The sequence below is a fragment of the Zootoca vivipara genome, chromosome 3 (genome assembly GCF_965207765.1).
Source record: "Zootoca vivipara chromosome 3, rZooViv2.hap1.1, whole genome shotgun sequence".
NCBI classification, from domain to species: Eukaryota; Metazoa; Chordata; class Lepidosauria; order Squamata; family Lacertidae; genus Zootoca; species Zootoca vivipara.
This window is the reverse complement of record NC_142586.1, coordinates 218,233-238,272: the sequence shown is the minus strand read 5'-3', so window position 1 is coordinate 238,272 and position 20,040 is coordinate 218,233. Positions and strand designations below refer to the sequence as shown.

Genomic DNA, 20,040 nt, shown 5'->3' with positions numbered 1-20,040 from the left:
CCCGCCAACAGGGCGCTGCATTTTATTGGTAGAGGAGCTGACATGTGGCGTCGCCTCTACCAATGAAACGCAGCGCCGGGGTGAGGGATGACCCTGGCGCTGCAGAGCGGAACAGGGTCCTAGTGCCCCTGTTCCGCTCGCTTACCTCCCTGCTCTCCCGGCGCGGCTGGTGGAGGAAAAAGGGAGGCCGCTGCAAAGCTCCCGCACTTGCTGAGGTGCCCCTCAGCGCCCCTCAGCGCCCCCCTGATCGCCCAGGCGCCATGGTGCATTGCGCCACTGGAGTCAATGGGCGATCCGGGCCTGGGAAGAAGCGAGGGGAGAGGAGGGGTGGGGTGGTGGTGAGGCTTATATTCTGTTGTATAATGTGCGTGTGGGGTTTTCTGTCAGCGTCAACTGAGTAGGTTCTCTTTCTATTAATTTATTACATTTCCTTGGTAGTGGGAGGGATTGGGGAAGCCCAGAGTGTGGTTGGTTCTCTGTGGTTGGTTGCAGTGGGGTTTGTTTGCATTTGTGGGGGGCGGGGAGGGCTTGTTGGGTTAGGTAAGCCAGATTGATTCGTATGCTGTCAGTGGATTCTTGTTGTTGTCTTGTTGGGCTGTGTATGTGATAAAGGGGAGCCATACTGGGGTGAAGGCACCCTCTTCAATTTGTCCCCGTGTCAGATTCAGTATATTAGTTAGCTTTTCTAGTAAGGCCATTTCCCATACAAGTTGGTACTATTGGTTCATGTTTACTCCTGACAGGTCTCTCCAGTGTCTGGCTATGAGGCTTCTGGCTGCTGAGAGCAGGTGGGTTATAAGCTCTGTATAATGCGAGTGGTCATTATGATCTTGGAAGGTGTTCAGTGGGGCCACTTCTGGGGTGAGTTCTAATACCCGTTTAGTTATTTTGCATATCTCTTGTAAGACTGCTGTCTAGAAGGGTTGGATTTTAGGGCATTTCCACCACATGTGGAGGTATGTGCTTGTGGAGGTGCAGCCTCTCCAACATCTTGGTGAGGTTCCTGGGCGTATCGGTGCCAGTTTCCATGGTGTTAAGTACCACCTGTATTGTAGGTGAGTTTCAGAGTGAGTTCCATTCTTTTGGCTGATACGGTCTTAAAGGGGGGTTTAGACCACATTCTAGTGCATTGGGTAGGGTTAATTTCATAGCCTACCTATGTTGTGCTCCCATTGTTCTTTGATTGCGTCAAGGGGGGTTGTGGGATTTTGAAGCAATATTTTGTATATTGTGGATACCATCCTTTTGCTGTGTCCCTCTGCTGTCAGGAGAAGGTTTTCGAAGCTATTCAAGGGCCCAACGGGTGCTGGTTTTACTGCTGGGTTGTTTAAGAAGGCATGTAGTTGATGGTGTGTTAGCCAAGGTATTTAAGTGTCCCCTAGTTTGTCTTGTATTTCATGTGTTGTTTTCGTAGAAGTCTTTTAGACAGAAAAAATCTGGAGGTTTTTTCTTCTTTTGTGTTCAGCCCTGGAGGCCTACAGGACTTGGAGCTCAGCGGCCGACAGTGGGATCTTCCAGGTCCCAGTAGTTTCAAGGCCACTGAGGGGACTGGAAGCTCCACACAGCCTCCTTGGTTGTCACGTTGGGCTCCCCTGCTTACCGCGGCAGCGGCAGCGGTGGCCGGGTTGGTAGTGCGGACCGATGCTTGCTGTCCTCAAGAGCTCTGTGCTGTCATGGGGCTTGCCATCTTGCCTCACCAGAAGTCCATACTGGTGCACTTTCAAACACCCATCCCTAAGTGCAGTTCAATGATCACTCCAAAAAAATTCACAATGCTGTCCTTTACTCCCATTATGACAGATTGATTTTACAGATATTCCTGAGCGACAAGTCTGCAGCCAGATTAAAGAGAGTTTGAATCTGTTCTGGAAAGCATTAGTTTGTGGAAGTGAGCACCACCCCCTTGAGTAAACATTAAACCGAAAGGCAAATCATCCAATTTACAACTTTGAATAGTTGTGGAGAAGAAGAAAAAATCAGAAGGACAAAGCAGGACACTTTGCTTTTTACTGGATGGTTTAATGATTAGTTTGAGACAGTACCTAGCATAATATATATGCTGCTCACTGCAGTTGCAAGACATCATCCTTGGCCAAACTGCACTGTAGCTTTCATTATAACAACTGCCAAAAAATTGCTTGCTGAAACGAAATGGATTGGACAGAGCCGATTCCAGCGTTGTTTCTCTTTATCCTTATGGTTTCCTTTGTTTTGAAACTGGGCATTTTCTGGAACAAGACCTCCCAAAATCTTCCACCAGGACCGAGGCCTTTACCTCTCATTGGGAATCTCCACATCATGGATCTGAAGAGGCCTTACAGAACCATGTTAAAGGTAAAGCGTCCAGTTCTTCCCAAGGGAAGACTAAAGGGTACTGGGGCAGCCCAGCCAGATGAGTGGGCTATAAAATAAATAAATAAATAAATAAATAAATAAATAAATAAATAATAATACATTTTGTTCTTTTAGAGCCTATAAATCTCATCTCCCTTTGTGTGTTACAGAACCTCCTCTTATCTTTTCCAGTAAATATTCATAGGACCTAGTTGCAATTTATAACTGGTAATTTGAACAAGGTGTCTGGGAGTGTCTGGTGTCGAATCCTGTTTGACTCTGCCTCCATTTTCAAGGATGCAAAAGTTCCGGGGCAAACCTTGCCTAGCCCAGGCACCTCCTTGAGTCTATCTTTCTAAATTAGATTTGAGGGGTGCCATTAAATGTATAATCACATTTATCCTTACAACTGCCTATTTTGTGCTGGTTTTCTGAGCTTTCCTAGCAAATATTTTTGCTTCTGCAGCACAACTGAACTGGGCGAAAGGGCTGAGCTGCTGTATTATGGATCCTGCACTGTTGAAGCTACAGCTATTAGTAGCAAATGTCTTGAAGACCATTGTGGCATAGACAATGCTCTCTTAATTTATCATTATGTTATTTGGATTCTGTTTTGCATGGTGATTGGCAAAGATACAAAAAGTGAATTCATTCCACAAAATTACTATTCTTAAGTCATATGTTTTCAGCTCAGTCCAAGGCACAATGACATGGAAGAAATTTCTACCAAGTTCAATAGTAGTTATTGAAAAAAAAACTTACAATAGTCTAACAGTAAAACTGTGCTACTAGATTCTGTGGAATGTATAAAATAGTCCTTACTCTTAGGTAAATGTGCAAGCTAATGCAGTATGCCAGAACTCTGTTTCTCACTTTTTCTTCTGTTGAATTCCAGTTGTCAAAGCAATATGGCCCTGTCTTCAGCATCCAAATGGGACCCCAGAAAAGTGTGGTGTTGGCAGGATATGAGACCGTAAAGGAGGCTCTGGTTAATCAGGCAGACGCATTTGCAGACAGGCCCATCATTCCAATAGTTCAAGATCTTGCACCAGGCTTTGGTGAGGCACTTCCCTTTTTATTGAAACTGGTAATGTGAATTGTGAATAATTGTCAGGCTTCAGGGAATCAGCTTCCTCCCCCCATGGCAGTAGATAAGCAGAACAAAGGAAATAGAGTCTTCTTACCAGTTAGAATTCTTTAATAATCACAGCGAGGGACAACAAATACCTCCCGCTAAAATGGTGGTGCTCCCAATTAAGGTTTTCCCCTCCTCCCCCTATTGTCAGGGGGACTCCCTACAGGGAGCCTCCCCCCACCATCCTGACCAGCACTTCGCCCAGCGACAGCGCTAGCAGTGGGTCAGGGGAAAGCGGAATGGAAGGGGGAAGGTTCAGCGAGGCATCAGAGCCCTGGCAATGCTCTGGAGAATAGACGGTGGAGGAAGGGCTCAGCAACGTACTGGAGCCCCTGCACCACTCTGACCATCTAGGGCAGTGTTTCCCAACCAGTGTGCCTCCAGATGTTTTGGGACTACAACTCCCATCATTCCTGACCACTGGTCTTGCTAGCTAGGGATGATGGGAGTTGTAGTCCCAAAACATCTGGAGGCACACTGGTTGGGAAACACTGATCTAGGGCAGGCATCCCCAAACTTCGGCCCTCCAGATGTTTTGGACTACATTTCCCATCTTCCCCAACCACTGGTCCTGTTAGCTAGGGATCATGGGAGTTGTAGGCCAAAACATCTGGAGGGTCGCAGTTTGGGGATGCCTGATCTAGGGGAAGAGGGACAGCTCAGGGAGGCGTCGGAACCGAGGCACCGTCCCAGCCAGCGAGGGGAAGAAGGGAAACCGCTCCTTCCGGCGCCCGAATTGAGTTGTGCCCCCAAACGCAGGGCAAAGGGGTGGCATTTCGGGGTGCCCCGGTTATTATGCTGGCCCCGAAGCCGATGGACGCCATTGCTGGGTTCTGAGAGTGACTAGGCGGTCATGTTTTCTGCTATCTCTGCACTGTAAATAGTATGCGCAATAAAACCTTTAAAGACACAACGGACTGGAGTGTCTTTACTCGGGAGTAGCCGCAACAACTCCTTGACACCTATCAATCCACGTCACTCCTACATCTCATAACCTGAGTGTGTAGTTCCTATGCTTTCTGTTTGGAGACTTTCTGAGCACTCCAAGATCGATGGGAGGGGGGAGGAGGATGTTATCCAATGACTGTGAATGTGTAAAACCTCTCTCTTCCAGTGTTTCTTCTCCTAGCTGTTCTCCATCCAGTATTTCCCAGCTTTTCCCTTCTCAGCTATGCGCCTCTGCAAACCACTGATCTAAATCTATACTGTCCTCCTGCTCCTGGGGAGATTCAGGTTCAGGGGGAAGAGGAAGCTCCCACCAGGCCTCCTCACTCTAGTCCTCGGCTCAGCATGGTCCCTGACAATAATTGTCACATGGAAAAGTAATGCCACACACCGGGGGAGGGGGGGGACTGACTAACCATTTTCTGGCCCAGCCTATACAGAGAGGAAGCATGAAGGAGGCATAATATCTGCCCATGGAATACAAAGTAACAAGCTGAGTGCTGCTGGGACCCCTGACATGAACAAACCACCCTCTACTCTATCCAATCTATCTATGTGTTCTCAGGTCATGCTCTGATGGCACCACTCCAAGCTACTTTGTCAAAGCTCAGAATTCAAAGCTCAGCAGATTGGAGGAGGGCAAATGTTGTCCCTATTTTCAAAAGGGGGGAAAGAGAGGACCCAAACAATTACTGCCCATTCAGCCTGACATCAATACCAGGAAAGATTCTAGAGCAGATCATTAAGCAAACGGTCTGTGAGCACCTAGAAAGAAACACTGTGATCACTAAAAGTCAGCATGGGTTTCTGAAAAATAAGTCATGTCAGACTAATCTGATCTCATTTTTTGACAGAATTACAAGGCTGGTAGATGAAGGGAACGCTGTGGATGTAGCCTATCTTGATTTCATCAAGGCCTTTGACAAGGTGCCCCATGATATCTTGTAAAGAAGCTGGTAAAATCCGGGCTAGACAATGCTACCATTCAGTGGATTTGTAACTGTCTTACTGACTGAACCCAAAGGGTGCTCATCAATGGCTCCTCCTCATCCTGGAGAGTAGTGACTAGTGGGGTGCCACAGGGTTCTGTCTTGGGCCCAGTCTTATTCAACATCTTTATCAATGACTTGGATAATGGGCTTGAGGGCATCCTGAGCAAGTTTGCAGATGACACCAAATTGGGAGTGGTGGCTAATACCCCAGAGGACAGGATCACACTTCCAAATGACCTTAGCAGTATTCAGAACAGCATCTCTCCCTGCTCCCTTCCTGTGCCCTTCCTTCATCTGAAAAGAACTGCACTAGAGAGAGTGGATGTAGCCTATCTTCATTTCAGCAAGGCCTGTGACAAGGTGCCCCATGATATTCTTGTAAAGAAGCTGGTAAAATGCAGGCTAGATAATGCTACCATTCAGTGGATTTGGAACTGGCTGACTGACCGAACCCAAAGGGTGCTCATCAATGGCACCTTCTCATCCTGGAGAGTAGTGACTAGTGGGGTGCCACAGGGTTCTGTCTTGGGAACAGTCTTATTCAAGATCTTGATCAATGACTGGATGATGGGCTTGAGGGCATTCTGAGCAAGTTTGCAGATGACACCAAATGGGGAGGGGTGGCTAATACCCCAGAGGACAGGATCACACTTCCAAATGACCTGAACAGATTAGACAACTGGGCCAAAGCAAACAAGATGAATTTGAACAAGGAGAAATGTAAAGTACTACACATGGGGGGGGGAGTGAAAGGCACAAATACAGGATGGGAGACACCTGGCTTGAGAGCAGTACATGTGAAAAGGATCTAGGAGTCCTGGTAGACCACAAACTTGACATGAGTCAACAATGTGATGCAGCAGCTCAAAAAGCCAGTGCAATTCTTGGCTGCATCAATAGGAGTATAGCATCTAGATCTAGGGAAGTAATAGTACCACTGTATTCTGCTCTGGTCAGACCTCACCTGGAGTACTGTGTCCAGTTCTGGGCACCACAGTTCAAGAAGGATACTGACAAGCTGGAACATGTCCAGAGGAGGGCAACCAAAATGGTCAAAGGCCTGGAAACGATGCCTTATGAGGAATGGCTTAGGGAGCTGGGTATGTTTAGCCTGGAGAAGAGAAGGTTAAGGGGTGATATGATAGCCATGTTCAAATATATGAAAGGATGTCATATGGAGGAGGGAGAAAGATTGTTTTCTGCTGCTCCAGAGAAGCGGACACAGAGCAATGGATTCAAACTTCAAGAAAGACGATTCCACCTAAACATTAGGAAGAACTTCCTGACAGTAAGAGCTGTTCGACAGTGGAATTTGCTACCAAGGAGTGTGGTGGAGTCTCCTTCTTTGGAGGTCTTTAAGCAGAGGCTTGACAGCCATATGTCAGGAATGCTTTGATGGTGTTTCCTGCTTGGCAGGGGGTTGGACTGGATGGTCTCTTCCAACTCTATGATTCTATGATTCTAAGTCTGAGTCTGAATGAGAGAATAGCTGGGATCCATTCTCAGTTCCATGGAAGAAATGCATAACACAATTTATTGTTGTTGTTTTTTACTACAATGGCCATGCAGACATGAAACCTTTCTTCCCATCTCTTCAGGTATAGTTCTGTCTAATGGTGAAAACTGGAAAGTGATGCGGCGGTTTGCTTTAAGCACATTACGGGACTACGGAATGGGAAAGAGGACCATAGAGGACAGAATTGTTGAGGAATGCAGTGTCCTGATAAAGAAATTTGAATCCTACGAAGGTGGGTTGGTGTTTTCCTCTGCTGCATAGCTACACTACCATAGCATAAAGGTGCCAAGACTGTTGTGTTTAAAGTTTAAAGGTGCCGGGAGTGTTGTGTTCCATAGGGCTCATCCACACTTCCTCTTCTCCCTCTGCTTTCCCTTGGGAAAAACCACACTTTGGAGCAATTTGGGTTTCCCCAATTGGCCTTGGTTCTGATCTACTGCTAAAGAGTGGGTTTCCCCTTGGAAAGGAATGGGGAAAGGGGAAATGTTTTTTCCAACCATGCCTAGTGTGGATGAGCCCATACTTATGGCTAACTCCAGAACTATAGTTCCCAGGCTTCCCTGTGGAGACATAATCGGTCTGTTCCTGTAATGTGTAGATTATACTCCAATAGCTGCTGTGACTTCCAAGCCCTTTTAAGCACATCTTAGCCCAGCTATGGCCCATAGCTGCCAAGTTATCCCTTTTTTTCAGGGATTTTCCCTTATGCTGAATAGGCTTCCTCGCGAGAAAAGGGAAAACTTGGCAGCTATGCTATGGCCACATCCAGCAGCACTTAGGATCAGTTTCTTTGATAAATGAGGTCTACACATAGGTAAGCTGCCAGTGGGGACTTAAGGCAACAAAGAGCAGACTTAAAAACAATGCCATTTCCATACTTGGAATTTCATCAGAATATTTTTGTTTAACTGTCATATTTATGTATAGGAAACCCATTTGAGACCACCACAATTATGAATGCACCTGTTGCCAATATTATAGTGTCCATACTACTAGGCAAGCGATTTGATTATGAAGATCCCATATACATAAGACTTCTGAAGTTGGTCAATGAAAACACCCGACTTTTTGGAAGCTCTTCAGTCATGGTAATCTATTTGTTTCCAATTAAAACAAGCAAACAGTTGATTGTAATAACAGTGTATGCAAAGTGGGCAGGGCAACCTGTTTATTGTATATTGTTCAGGATTCACTACAAAACACAGACTATTGATATCTCGAGAAACCTGCTGATTATTCAAAATATTTAGAAAACTCACACGGCACAGTCATCCCGTAACTATAACAAAGTCTCTTTTGCACACACCCTTTCTGGCCTCACTGCCATCAGGACTTCAATGACAAGGAAGAACAAGTGGTAGTTGGTTCCATGATGGCTCAGAAGGAGCATCCAAGGGCAGATCTCCCTCTCTGAAGGCAAACCTCCAGAGGAGAACCGTCATAGCCTATTATTCTGGGGTTGCACATAAATTATGCTGAGGTAGTCTGCTGCTCGTTCCAAATGCCATTCAAGAGCTTTGTTTTGTATTTGGGCAACCATGCTTTGAGAGATCCAGTTGAGAGAACTGTACTTTCCTAATGTCTTTTTTCCTTTTTCACATTTTTATCCTTTCAGCTTTATAACATGTTTCCCACTCTTGGTTTTCTTTTGGGGGCTCCTAAGAATTTCACTCAAAACAGAGCTGAGCTGTTTGCCTTCATAAATGTCACCTTCCTAAAACACCTGAGAGATCTGGATGAAAATGACCAGAGGAGCTTTATTGACTCATTTCTTATCCAACAGCAAGAGGTAATGGAGTCTTTTAGGTTGGCCCAGAATAAATGTTGACATTTTAAATTCGTGTTTGCAAGTGAATGCAAGTGCTACCTCTAGTTGCAAACGGGATCCGTTCTGGAGCCCCATTTACAACCTGAGCAGTATGCAACCCGTGTCTGCGCTTCTGTGCATGTGCGGGTCTCGATTCGGCGCTTCTGCACATGAAATCATTAGACGCTTCTGTGTATGTGTGAACTGCCTAACTGGGAAGTAACCCGTTCCATTACTTCTGGGTTTCGCACATTTGTAACCCGTGTTGTACACAACCCGCAGCATTCGTATCCAGAGGTATGACTGTAGTCAGGAAGTCTCACTTCAGAAGGGACCAACCTGGCATCCTTCCTACCATTTCCCAATAGTCAGCCATTGTTAATGTGTTACAGAAGTTGCCTCTGCAGGGGCAAAGGTTGCATACTCACCAGCATTTCTGAAAAAAATCCCTGGTCAAGAAAACATGCCAATGGGCGTATATGAATTTCCAGGGGTGGAATTATGGCAGACTAACCATTGGTTGCTGGTGCTTCTGCCAAGAGAGATAATTATGCAGTGATGAGATGTAATCAAGTCATAAATAATGTTTGCCAGACTCCCTTTTGATATAAGGGGGGTGGGGGTGGGATAATGCCTCAAGTTCTCGGAAGAAGGCGTTCTTCACACCGGAGGAGAGAGGGAACTTTGAGGGTGGAGAGGCATCTTGGAGCAAGGAAAAACATTGGCCCATGCACTGTGTAATCACCCTTAAATTAGGGCTTCAGTTCTTTCGACCATTACTAAGATTGGAAATGAATATGAATTGGAGTTTCTGTTTACCAATTAATTGTTGTTGTTTAGTCATTTAATCGTATCCGACTCTTCGTGACCCCATGGACCAGAGCACACCAGGCACTCCTGTCTTCCACTGCCTCCCGCAGTTTGGTCAGACTCATGTTGGTGGCTTCGAGAAAACTGTCCAACCATCTCGTCCTCTGTCGCCCCCTTCTGCTTGTGTTCTCCATCTTTCCCAAGATCAGGGTCTTTTCCAGGGAGTCTTCTCTTCTCATGAGGTGGCCAAAGTATTGGAGCCTCAGCTTCAGGATCTGTCCTTCCAGTGAGCACTCAGAGCTGATTCCCTTAAGACTGGATAGGTTTGATCTTTTCTGCAGCGGCTCCCCATTTGTGGGACACTCCCTCCCTCAGCCTCGGCCACCAGAATTGCCTCATCACATTATATTTTGTGCTGCCCAAAGTATTCATTGACGTAAGACCTTGGCTCGGAGGTTTCCTTCCGGAACATAGAGAGCTTTTCCTCTATACAGTAGTCCATCACTTTCTGAGAACCCTTCTGCGTCACCTGCTTCTCCCCACAGTGCAGCTAACTTGTGTTTTGCGAAAGCATCCCCCCTTGTCTTCCCCACCATTCCCCCACTCCTCCAAGGGGATCAGAGGAGGGGGTGATCTCTGGCTCTCCTCCTCTCTCTCCTCTTCAGTCCAGTTCCTGAAAGAGAAGAAGGAGCTGGATTGCCAAGCTCCCCCTATGTCAGAGACTGGAGTGAGAAAAAATGGTGGAAACTGCACCCCCTCCTCTTGAACCTTCTAGAGAAGAGGACGGCCATATTGATTTGCAGCAGTGGTTTGAGGAAGGTCACAGCTCAGAGACAGGTGAACAGAAGAGTTGGGAGTTCTTCTTCTTCTTTTCCAAATAATTTTTATTCATTTTCCAATATTACAAAATCGCAAAAGCAAAAAACAAAAATAAAACATAAAACATAAAAAAAATATCAATTCTTGCATTTTTTACTTAACATTGTTGACTTCCTCAATTCCCTCCTCACTGGGTCCATTTTAAAATTCCAATTAAGCAGTTTTCATCTTATGTCTTAAATCATTCTAACACAGTTTATCTTTATCACTCAAATATTCTATTCTAAAAACACCATCTATTCCTCCCCAATAATTAATCAATTTATCCAAATCAAAATTTATTTTCCCGCCCTTCTATCTTCTATTTCTCCCCTTAGCCTAAAATTTCTTACCAAGAATTTTCCATAAATTTAAATATTAATTCTTCTATCGTACTAACATTTAAACACTTAAAACTAATCCACCCCCCCTTCCCCTGGACTCAGGGTCTCCCAGATACTTCAGAGAGTTCCTTAAGTCGTTCCAGCATCAGGCCTTCTAGATCAATCAAAAACGTACATCCATTATTGCCCCTCACCCCACTCCCACCCTGTCCCAGCCTACCCCCCATTCTTCCTAGATCATCCCCTGCTGCCTCCCCAATTCTCCAAATACTGTAGTTCAAAACCACCCAGTTATATTTCCACTTTCCAGCCCATCTCAATTTTCCCCCCTTTAAGTTCTGGCCCCAGCATGGATCCTGCCCTCCCTCTCTCACTGGGAGGACATTATTCCATGCTGGTTCTTCTTTGGAGACTCCTTGGATCAGACATATGTTCTGTTCCCCCCTCTCACTGGGGGAACAATATTCCATGTATCTTCCTCATCTTCTTTAAAGTCAATTGCATTGTCCAAGACTGATGATTGTTCTTCTTGCTTCTCTTCATTGTCTATTGAAATTAATCCTTTTTCACTGTCCACACAATTCTGATTCCTTTCACACATTTCACGCAACTGTATATTACTTTCATACAACAAAATATTATTTTGCTGCAATTCATTTCTCAAGTCCAAAAGCAATTCCAAAAGTTCCTTCTGAAAGTCCAGGCCATCAGGTGATGTTGTGGCTACAGACATCCTGCTCCTCTCAGATTTCATGAGAACAGAACAGAGCAGGAAGTGGCACAGATCTTATTTCCAAAAACATCAGGGACCAAGTTTATAGCCGAAATGGTTATACTCTCATTTTTAATTCTTCTTCATATCTTAAAAATCTTGTGACCATTTCTGAAAAGAGCATTTATCAAACTTCTTATACCCAGTTTTATAATTTGCGCTCTCTTCAAAATTGACAGTTCTCAACTTCAAAGAGGTAAACAAATTCTTTTCTATTGTGATATCATAATGGCAGCTCGCTGATCCCTCCAGGGACCCGACTCTAGCTTCCAGGGGGACTTTCCCCAGACAAATTTTTAAAAAAATTACAGGGATTTTAGTGGATTCAGCCCTTCTCCCCTTTACCCTGCTTCAGGGGAGAGGTATTGGGCCCAATGCTTGGTAATTGATAAGTTCCTTTCAGTCTTTCCGGCTACAGGCAAATTAACTGCATCACAGTTCTCTCAATGGGGGAGATCGACTTCCTGTTTAAATCTTCTCCCGTGGCCAATTCTTTTCAATAATTTTTTTCCTCTGAAATTTCTTTCTGTTACTCACAGTGTCCAATGTCTTCAAATACTTTTTTTTTTATAAAAAAAAATATCCACCGCTCCTCCACTGCCGGCTCAGAGCTTCGTTCTGTGAGGGTAGCGGTATACTCGAAAATGGCACCCACGACTCTCACTCCCCTCGCTCTCGAAGCTCTTAAAAAGAGCTTACCGGGGGGCAGAGGAGTCACTTTGGGGTGCAGCTGAGCTCTCAGGCCCCCAGAAAGCTCAATCTGGGGTTCTTTTGGGAGTCTGCATTGCTCTCGCGGCTCCCCCCTCCCTCACAGCACCAGGAATCTCGGAGCTTGAGGATTCCTCGCTGATCAGTGCTGGCGGCAGACCGGAAGTGTATATGAAATTTTCTCACTCGCTTCGTTTTAACCAGTTCATACTCTTTGCAACCCAGGAGGAAAAGAAGAACAAGACGAATGGATACTTCCACAACGAAAACTTAAAAACAGTTGTGGCCAACTTGATAGCTGCTGGCATGGAGGCCACTTCTACCACACTGCGCTGGGGACTGTTACTAATGATGAAACACCCTGAAATTCAGAGTGAGTGCTTTTCATTGGGTTGGCTCCCATCATTCTGAGATATCTTAATTCCAGTTATATGTAACAATTAGAGAGAGAGAATATTTATAATTTGCATATATATACCGGTATGTATGTATGTATGTATGTATGTATGTATGTATATCAGGGAAGTGGGTGGCGCTGTGGTGTAAACCACTGAGCCTCGGCTTGCTGATCGAAAGGTCGAATCCTCGTGATGGGTTGAGCTCCCGTTGCTCAGTCCCTGTTCCTGCCAACCTAGCAGTTCGAAAGCACATCAAGTGGAATTAAATAAATAGGTACCGCTCTGGTGGGAAGGTAAACGGCATTTCTGTGCGCTGCTCTGGTTTTGCCAGAAGCTGCTTGGTCATGCTGGCCACATGACCCAGAAGTGGTACGCCGGCTCCCTCAGCCAGTAAAGCGAGATGAGCGCCGCAATCCCAGAGTCACCTGCGACTGGACCTAATTGTCAGGGGTCCCTTTACCTTTACCTATATCTATAACACAACAATTGTTCAGTCATAAGTTTAACATTTCAGCCTGGACTCCCTTCTCCTTCTTTCTATGGTTCTTTACATTTCATTTCATATTCCTGCATACTCCAAATTATCTTAACCTATTATTTTATGTATATATTCCTGTATATATCCCAGAGAGAGAGAGAGAGAGAGAGAGAGTGCAGGTTTTTACATTAATCCTGCCAATGTCTTAATTTACAGTTTGTTTGTAAATATTCAATAAACCATTTCCATCCCTTTCATGTGTTGGTTTTTTTTTTTTTAAAAAAATTATCTTCTGGTTTTTTAAACATCTTAAACATCTTTTTCATCTCATTATATATCATTTTCGAGTAAACTTTAACCTTATTACAAGACCACCACATATGAAAATCAGTACCTTCTTTCTCTTTACATTTCCAGCACATATTCAATTTGGGTTTATACATGGGAGCCAATCTACTAGGTGTTAGGTACCATCTATACAGTATAATGTTTTCATATAATTTTCTCTTAAAATATAACATTCTGTAAATTTTATATCCATGTTCGATAAACTTTCCCATGCATCCATTTCTATATTATTACCAATAACTATTGTCCAGAGTATCGTTGAAGATTTCACTTGTTCTTCCTTTGTCTCTCATTCCAATAATGTCTTATAAATTTTAGATATCGCTTTAACATTACAATTTAACAGGTCTCTTTCTAGGTGTGATGTTTCATCCCAACCCACTGCTATACAGTAATTCCTTTTAAAATACTTCATTCAAATGATTATATTGTAATCATATTGTTAACATCTTTGATAAATCCTTATTTTAATTTAAATTATCCACCTTCTCCACTTAAATTTCTACGTTGCCCAATTTTCCATCATATTTTTCTTTTTCACCGCTATGGCTTCCACAGGTGAAAGCCATAGTGGTGTTTTGGAACAGGTTTTTATACTTATCCCATACTCTATACATTCTTTTCCTGATTATATGGTTTGCATTTTTTAAATCAATTTTTATTGAATTTCCATTTTATAACATTTAATATTATTTTCACCTTTTCATACCACAAATAAATGTACCAACCAAAAATGATATCATGACCTTCCAAATCTAAAATTATGTGGATTCTTCAATAACAACCATTCCTTCAACCAGCACAGACAAGGTGCTTCATAGTATTATCTCTTTTAATTCAGTTTTCAACCCATTTGCTAATCTGACTGCAAACAGTTTAGAATCTTTATTCAACAAAGAAATAGGTTGATAGATCATAACCAGCTCTGGATCTCTATCTTGCTTATGAATCAAAGTTATGTATGCACTCTTCCAAGATTTGGGTAACTTTCCCGTATTCAAATACTTGTTCATAATATCTTTTAAAGGTTGTATTAAGTAATCCTGCAATTTTTTATATTATATTGCTGAAAGTTCATCAGGTCAGGGTGCCTTCCCTAATTTACCCTGTAAAATTGCTTGCTGTAATTCCGTCATTGTGACAGGTCCATTAACAAATGACATTTTATCTTTTGGTATCTTAGGTAGTCTGCTGTCTTCTAAATATTTACCCATTTCTTCTAAATTACCTCATTCGCCTCAATAAAGTTCTGTATAAAAACTCACACATTGATTTCTTATTTCTTTCAGATTTTTCATAACTCTATTCTATTAATGCAGGTATTTTCTTGTTTCTTCTTTATTTGCCAAGCAAATAGTTTCCATGGCTGGTTAGCCTGTTGAAATTGTTTCTGTTTTAAATATTTAATTTTCCACTCTATTTCTTGGTTTATTATCATTTGCAACATCTTGATATCCTGTTTCACTATCTCTTTTCAAGCAGAATTTATTAATTCTTTTCCTTTTCCTTTTATTTCTTGAAAAAAATCTTGTTTTTTCTGCTCTCTAATATTTCTTTGGTATGTGCCTTGCTATGTAAAAAACACCCCACATTACCAATTTACTTGCATTCCATACCACCTTTAAATCTGTCTCTTGCTATTAATTAATTTCAAAAAAACCTTTCTTTTTTGCCCCCTTTCCCTAATTTTTCTTGATCATTTAATAAATTAGTCTCCATCTCATTGGGAAACTTGTCCCTGTTTTTAATTAAATTATTATAGAGTTGTAGTCTCATAATTTCTGCCCTCTTTACCTTAGTATACAAATCTTTAGAAGTCCATACAGAATCTTTTCAGCTTGCAGAATTATTTGCGCTCGAATAAAATATACATTGTCCTGTGGGTGTTTTTTCTCTCCAAATGTCAATTAAACTTAAATTGTCAGTTACTCCTATCCCAATCTAGGGAGGCTACACCATTCATATCGCCCATCAAAACAATCTTTTCATTCAAATGTTCAAATAATATTCCTTCTAGCCTCTCTTGAAAATCTGGTGTATTTTCCCATTAGGGGCATACACAACAATTAATATTACTTTTCTCCATGTGATGGTATCTGGGTTATCAATATTCTTCCTTTTTGGTCTTTGAATAATTGTTTTGGGTCCAACTCTGGTTTTATACACATTACAACTCCTCTCTTTTTTGGTACATCAGAAGGTACAAAGTCCTTTCCCAACCTTTTATTTAAGTTTTATTTATCCAAGTTTAACTTCTTTACAACATGTTCAATTTTATTCATTTAGTCTTATTATTTAGACTATTTACATTCCAAGTTAGAATTTTCAAAGCCATCTTGTTCCATATTTATTTCTCTGTTGCCTCCACCTCTGTGGAATCTTTCTCCAACTAACCTTCCCCCATATTTTCTCCAAAATTTGTCTGGTTCTGTAGGATCCCGAAATCTTTGTTTTCTACGTTTATATGTAAAAGATACCACTTCAGGATATTCCCCATGGTGATATTTTAATAATCATCCTGGATGAATTTCTCGCCATCAGTATATCAGGTTATTGGCTAAAATCTTTGTCTTGTTTAAAAAATATCTGTGTAATATTCTAGAGAATAAATTTGTTAGTCCAGGGAATTGGAGAACCAGTTTATGGCAGTTTTATGTTTCAGAGATTAATATTTTGAGAGACAAAAGTCAAAGATAAAGAGATAATCTTAGCAGAAAAATGAATGATTTTCTTTTTTCTTTTCCCCAGTAAAGGTCCAAGAAGAAATTGCAAAGGTTGTTGGATCTTCTCAGCCAAGGATTGAACACCGAACAAAAATGCCTTATACAGATGCCGTGGTCCATGAGATCCAGAGATTTGCCAGTATTAACCCAACCAACGTGCCACATGCCACGGCTACAGATGTTACCCTCAATGGCTACTTCATTCCAAAGGTGATCCATTTCACTGAACTGCTGCCTACTAGTTACAATATATTTTAATGCTTTCCTGGGAGTAAGCCCCATGGGGCATCAATGTGGGTGACATCTCAGCAGACTTGTATAGGATTGCACTGTAAGCAAGCAATCTACCCTTCGGAAGCTGTCAGGCATCAGCTTCAACCCATTAAACAGATCTCAATGAGAAGGGGAACAAGGTTGGAAAAGAAACCTTTTCTGGTGGGAGATCATGGTTTATACGTTAAAGTTTTTCAAACTAAAGACATTTCTCAGATGAACTCAATTCTCATTTCGCCTGCACTCAATATTAATTATACCAGAGGCATATGCTTTATTTTAAAATAACTCTTGCTTTGTTTTTTCAGGGGACATACATCATAACATTGCTGTCCTCTGTGCTGCATGATGAATCTCAATGGGAAAAACCACATAAATTCTATCCTGAGCATTTTCTCAACTCTGAAGGAAAATTTGTAAAGAGAGATGCTTTCATGCCTTTCTCCGCAGGTAACTTTTTTTTACTTTTGTGTATACCTGCATAGAGTGGGATGCGGGTGGCGCTGTGATATAAGCCACTGAGCCTAGGGCTTGCCGATCAGAAGGTTGGTGGTTCGAATCCCTGCGATGGGGTGAGCTCCCGTTGCTCGATCACTGCTCCTGCCCACCTAGCAGTTCGAAAGCACGCAGTGCAAGTAGACAAACAGGTATCGCGCCGGCAGGAAGGTAAACGGCATTTCCATGCACTGCTCTGGTCCGCCAGAAGCGGCTTTGTCATGCTGGCCACATGACCTGGAAGCTGTACGCCGTCTCCCTCACCCAGTAGAGCGAGATGAGTGCCGCAACCCCAGAGTCGTCCGCAACTGGACCTAATTGTCAGGGGTCCCTTAACCTTAACCTTTATACCTGCATAGTGTGTGCTTAATCAGTGTGTGCTTAATCAATGGGATTTTTACATGCCTGGAGTGTAACCTATTGTGCAATGGTAAGAATCACATCAGTTGCTGTGGCCGTTTCTGCAACTAGATCTGGCCACCATTGGTGTGTGGCCCCCTGCAATGTGGCTCACCAGGGGATGTGGCCCTCAGGCAGAGAAAGGTTTCCCATCCCTGGTTTTCAGAATTCAGGATGGCTCGTATTGGGAGTTCAAAATTCTTTTAAGATGGGCACCATGAGTTGTTATTTTATCTCTACATTTTGGTCTGCTTTAAAGTATTTGGGATGTTATTAGGCAACTGCTAAACCCAGTTTTCCTGCTGCCTGTGCTTCCTTACAGGACGGAGAGTATGTTTAGGTGAGACTCTTGCCAAAATGCAGCTCTTCCTCTTCTTCACAAGTCTGCTGCAGAGATTTACCTTCCAGCCACCCCCTGGAACATCTCAAGAAGATCTGGACCTTACTCCTGCTGTTGGGGTTATAACACCTCCCATGCCCCACCAGCTCTGTGCTCTGCCACGTTTCTAAGATTCACGAATTCCTGGGTTGCTTATCCTACCTGTGTGTGCAATGCGAGCCTTTTTTTAAAAAAAACACCCCATTCAACGGGGGTATTTTGATTGAGTAGCCTACTGGTTGAGTAGCCCAATTGGTCCATGCTTTGTCAAAAACCTTAAGTGTCCTCCCATTACTGCTGAATCCTTTGAAACTAGCATTGGAGCATCTCTTACGTAAAACCTGGCCCTGAGTTCTTGGGGTATAGAGATCAACCAGCAAAACTGGTTTCATGTATTCCCATGTATTCCCATGTTAACATACAGTATACCTTCAAATATCTTGATATCTGATATCTTGATGCATCATATCCACTGTGGCTTCAATGTATTTGGATTCTGTGGAAGACAAGGCTATGCAGTGGTACCTCGACTTACAAACGACTTGACAACCGAATTTTTCGACTTACAAATGGGGCAAATGGCCACGCGCTTACGATTTTTCGACATCCAAATGGAAACCACAGCAGTTTTACTTAGGAATTTTTAGATGGGGTTGCTTCGACTTACGAATTTTTCAGTTTCCAATGCATTCCTATGGGAAATCACGTTTCCAATGGCGCTTTTCGACTTATGAATTTTTCGACCTACGAAGGTGCCTTCGGAACGGATTAAATTCGTAAGTCGAAGCACCACTGTACAATTCTGTATATAACTGCCCCAGGAGATTGGACCATTGGCAGACATAAAGACATACCCACCTATAGATTTATAGTTTTTTTGCAATTGGGTTTGCTTCTGGCGTCTTGATGCTGTCAATTAGTTCAGTGAATTTCTGTTTCTGGCTTAGAATAAAACAGCCATCTTCTCTCTGTATCTGGACTCCTAGATAGTAATGAACCTTTTCTTGTTCTTTGACTGCCACATCTTTGCTTAAATTTTCTTCTACTTCTGTGTACTCTCTGTCATTTATGACTGCAATTATCGGGTCATTCATGGGTGTCAGAATGTAAGACAATTGTTCATTCTTACATTTGTTGTACAAACACTTGTCTCCATGGCCCTAGTTGTGTTAGCATGGTGTGTGATATTTCGTTCCATGCCCTAGTAGCTTCTTTTAGTCCTTAAAGCCCTCTTTGAAGTCTGTATATCAAATGCACTTTGTTTGACTTGATAAAACACTTGCTTCATGTAAATCTCCTCTGAGATTTTGCCATGTAAAAATGCAGCTTTTATGTCTATGTGTCTCGTGCCTATTTGCTTAGGCGGCTTTGCCTAAAAGCGTTCTGATGGTGGTGTATCTGACTACTGGGGTGAATGGGGCATCCTAGTCTTCTCCATAGCGTTGACTGAAACCTTGTGAACAAGCCTCACTTAGTAACACTGCACCTCCCCTTCTGCACCCTGTTTCACTTTAAAACCCACTTGCTTCCTAAGGCATTCTTTCCAGGAGGCAGGTCAGTAAAGGTTCAGGAGTGGTTCTGGTGCAGTGTATCTATTTCAGGGGTCAGGAAACTTTTTCAGTCCACTGTCCCTCAGACATTGTGGGGGGCTGGACTATATTTTTTTGGGGGGGGGGGGGGAGGAAACGAATTCCTATGCCCCACAAATAGCCCAGAGGTGCATTTTAAGTAAAAGCACACATTCTGCTCATGTAAAAACAGCAGGCAGGCCCCACAAATAGCCCAGAGATACATTTTAAATAAAAGGACACATTCTACTCATGTAAAAACACGCTGATTCCCAGACCATCCGCGAGCCAGATTTAGAAGGCAATTGGGCTGGATCCGGCCCCCGGGCCTTAGTTTGCCTACCCATGATCTATTTCCTACTATGGAACATCCTTCCAGAGATGGGCTTGAGTGGCTGGCATCACCTCTATCATTTCCCAGGTGGAAGGTTCTACGGGTTACACTGACCCTGTGAGGTAGGATAGTCACGGTGATAGGACACCTCTATTGGATTTTGATGAGCATCTGACCTGTGGTCCTGGAACTGCATCTGCTTCCTCCTCCAGTGCAGGCATCTCTACATCAGACTTATTAACCGTCTTGGAACTCAGGAGTCGTGATCCCGCACCATGTGCTGTTTAAATGTAGGGGATTTCTGTGACTTTAGGGTTTTGCGAGCACTGGCTATACAGTAGTACCTCATTTTGTGACCAGGATCTGTTCTGGAGTCCCGGTCGCAGGCCGAAAAGGACACTGGACAAAGTGTCACATCTGTGCA

General features: G+C 43.1%; 1 protein-coding gene across 4 annotated transcripts; it reads left to right on the top strand.

Annotated features, from left to right (window-relative positions):
- Positions 1-157: 157 nt before the first annotated feature.
- LOC118082631 (cytochrome P450 2K6-like) lies at positions 158-19,046 on the top strand. Of its 4 annotated transcripts, none has more exons than XM_088665476.1 (10): positions 158-397; positions 2,239-2,334; positions 3,230-3,392; positions 7,005-7,154; positions 7,850-8,010; positions 8,538-8,711; positions 12,447-12,594; positions 16,194-16,378; positions 16,750-16,891; positions 17,658-19,046. In XM_088665476.1, exons 2-10 carry the CDS (start codon positions 2,299-2,301, stop codon positions 17,843-17,845), a joined length of 1,347 nt encoding a protein of 448 aa, XP_088521602.1. In that variant the 5' UTR covers positions 158-397; positions 2,239-2,298; the 3' UTR covers positions 17,846-19,046. The 4 variants fall into 4 exon arrangements, with proteins under 4 accessions (XP_088521602.1, XP_060128280.1, XP_060128281.1 ...); XM_060272297.2 differs by having other exon boundaries at positions 159-397; positions 1,801-2,334; XM_060272298.2 differs by having other exon boundaries at positions 270-397; positions 1,801-2,334; positions 8,586-8,711.
- The last annotated feature ends 994 nt before the right edge of the window (positions 19,047-20,040 follow it).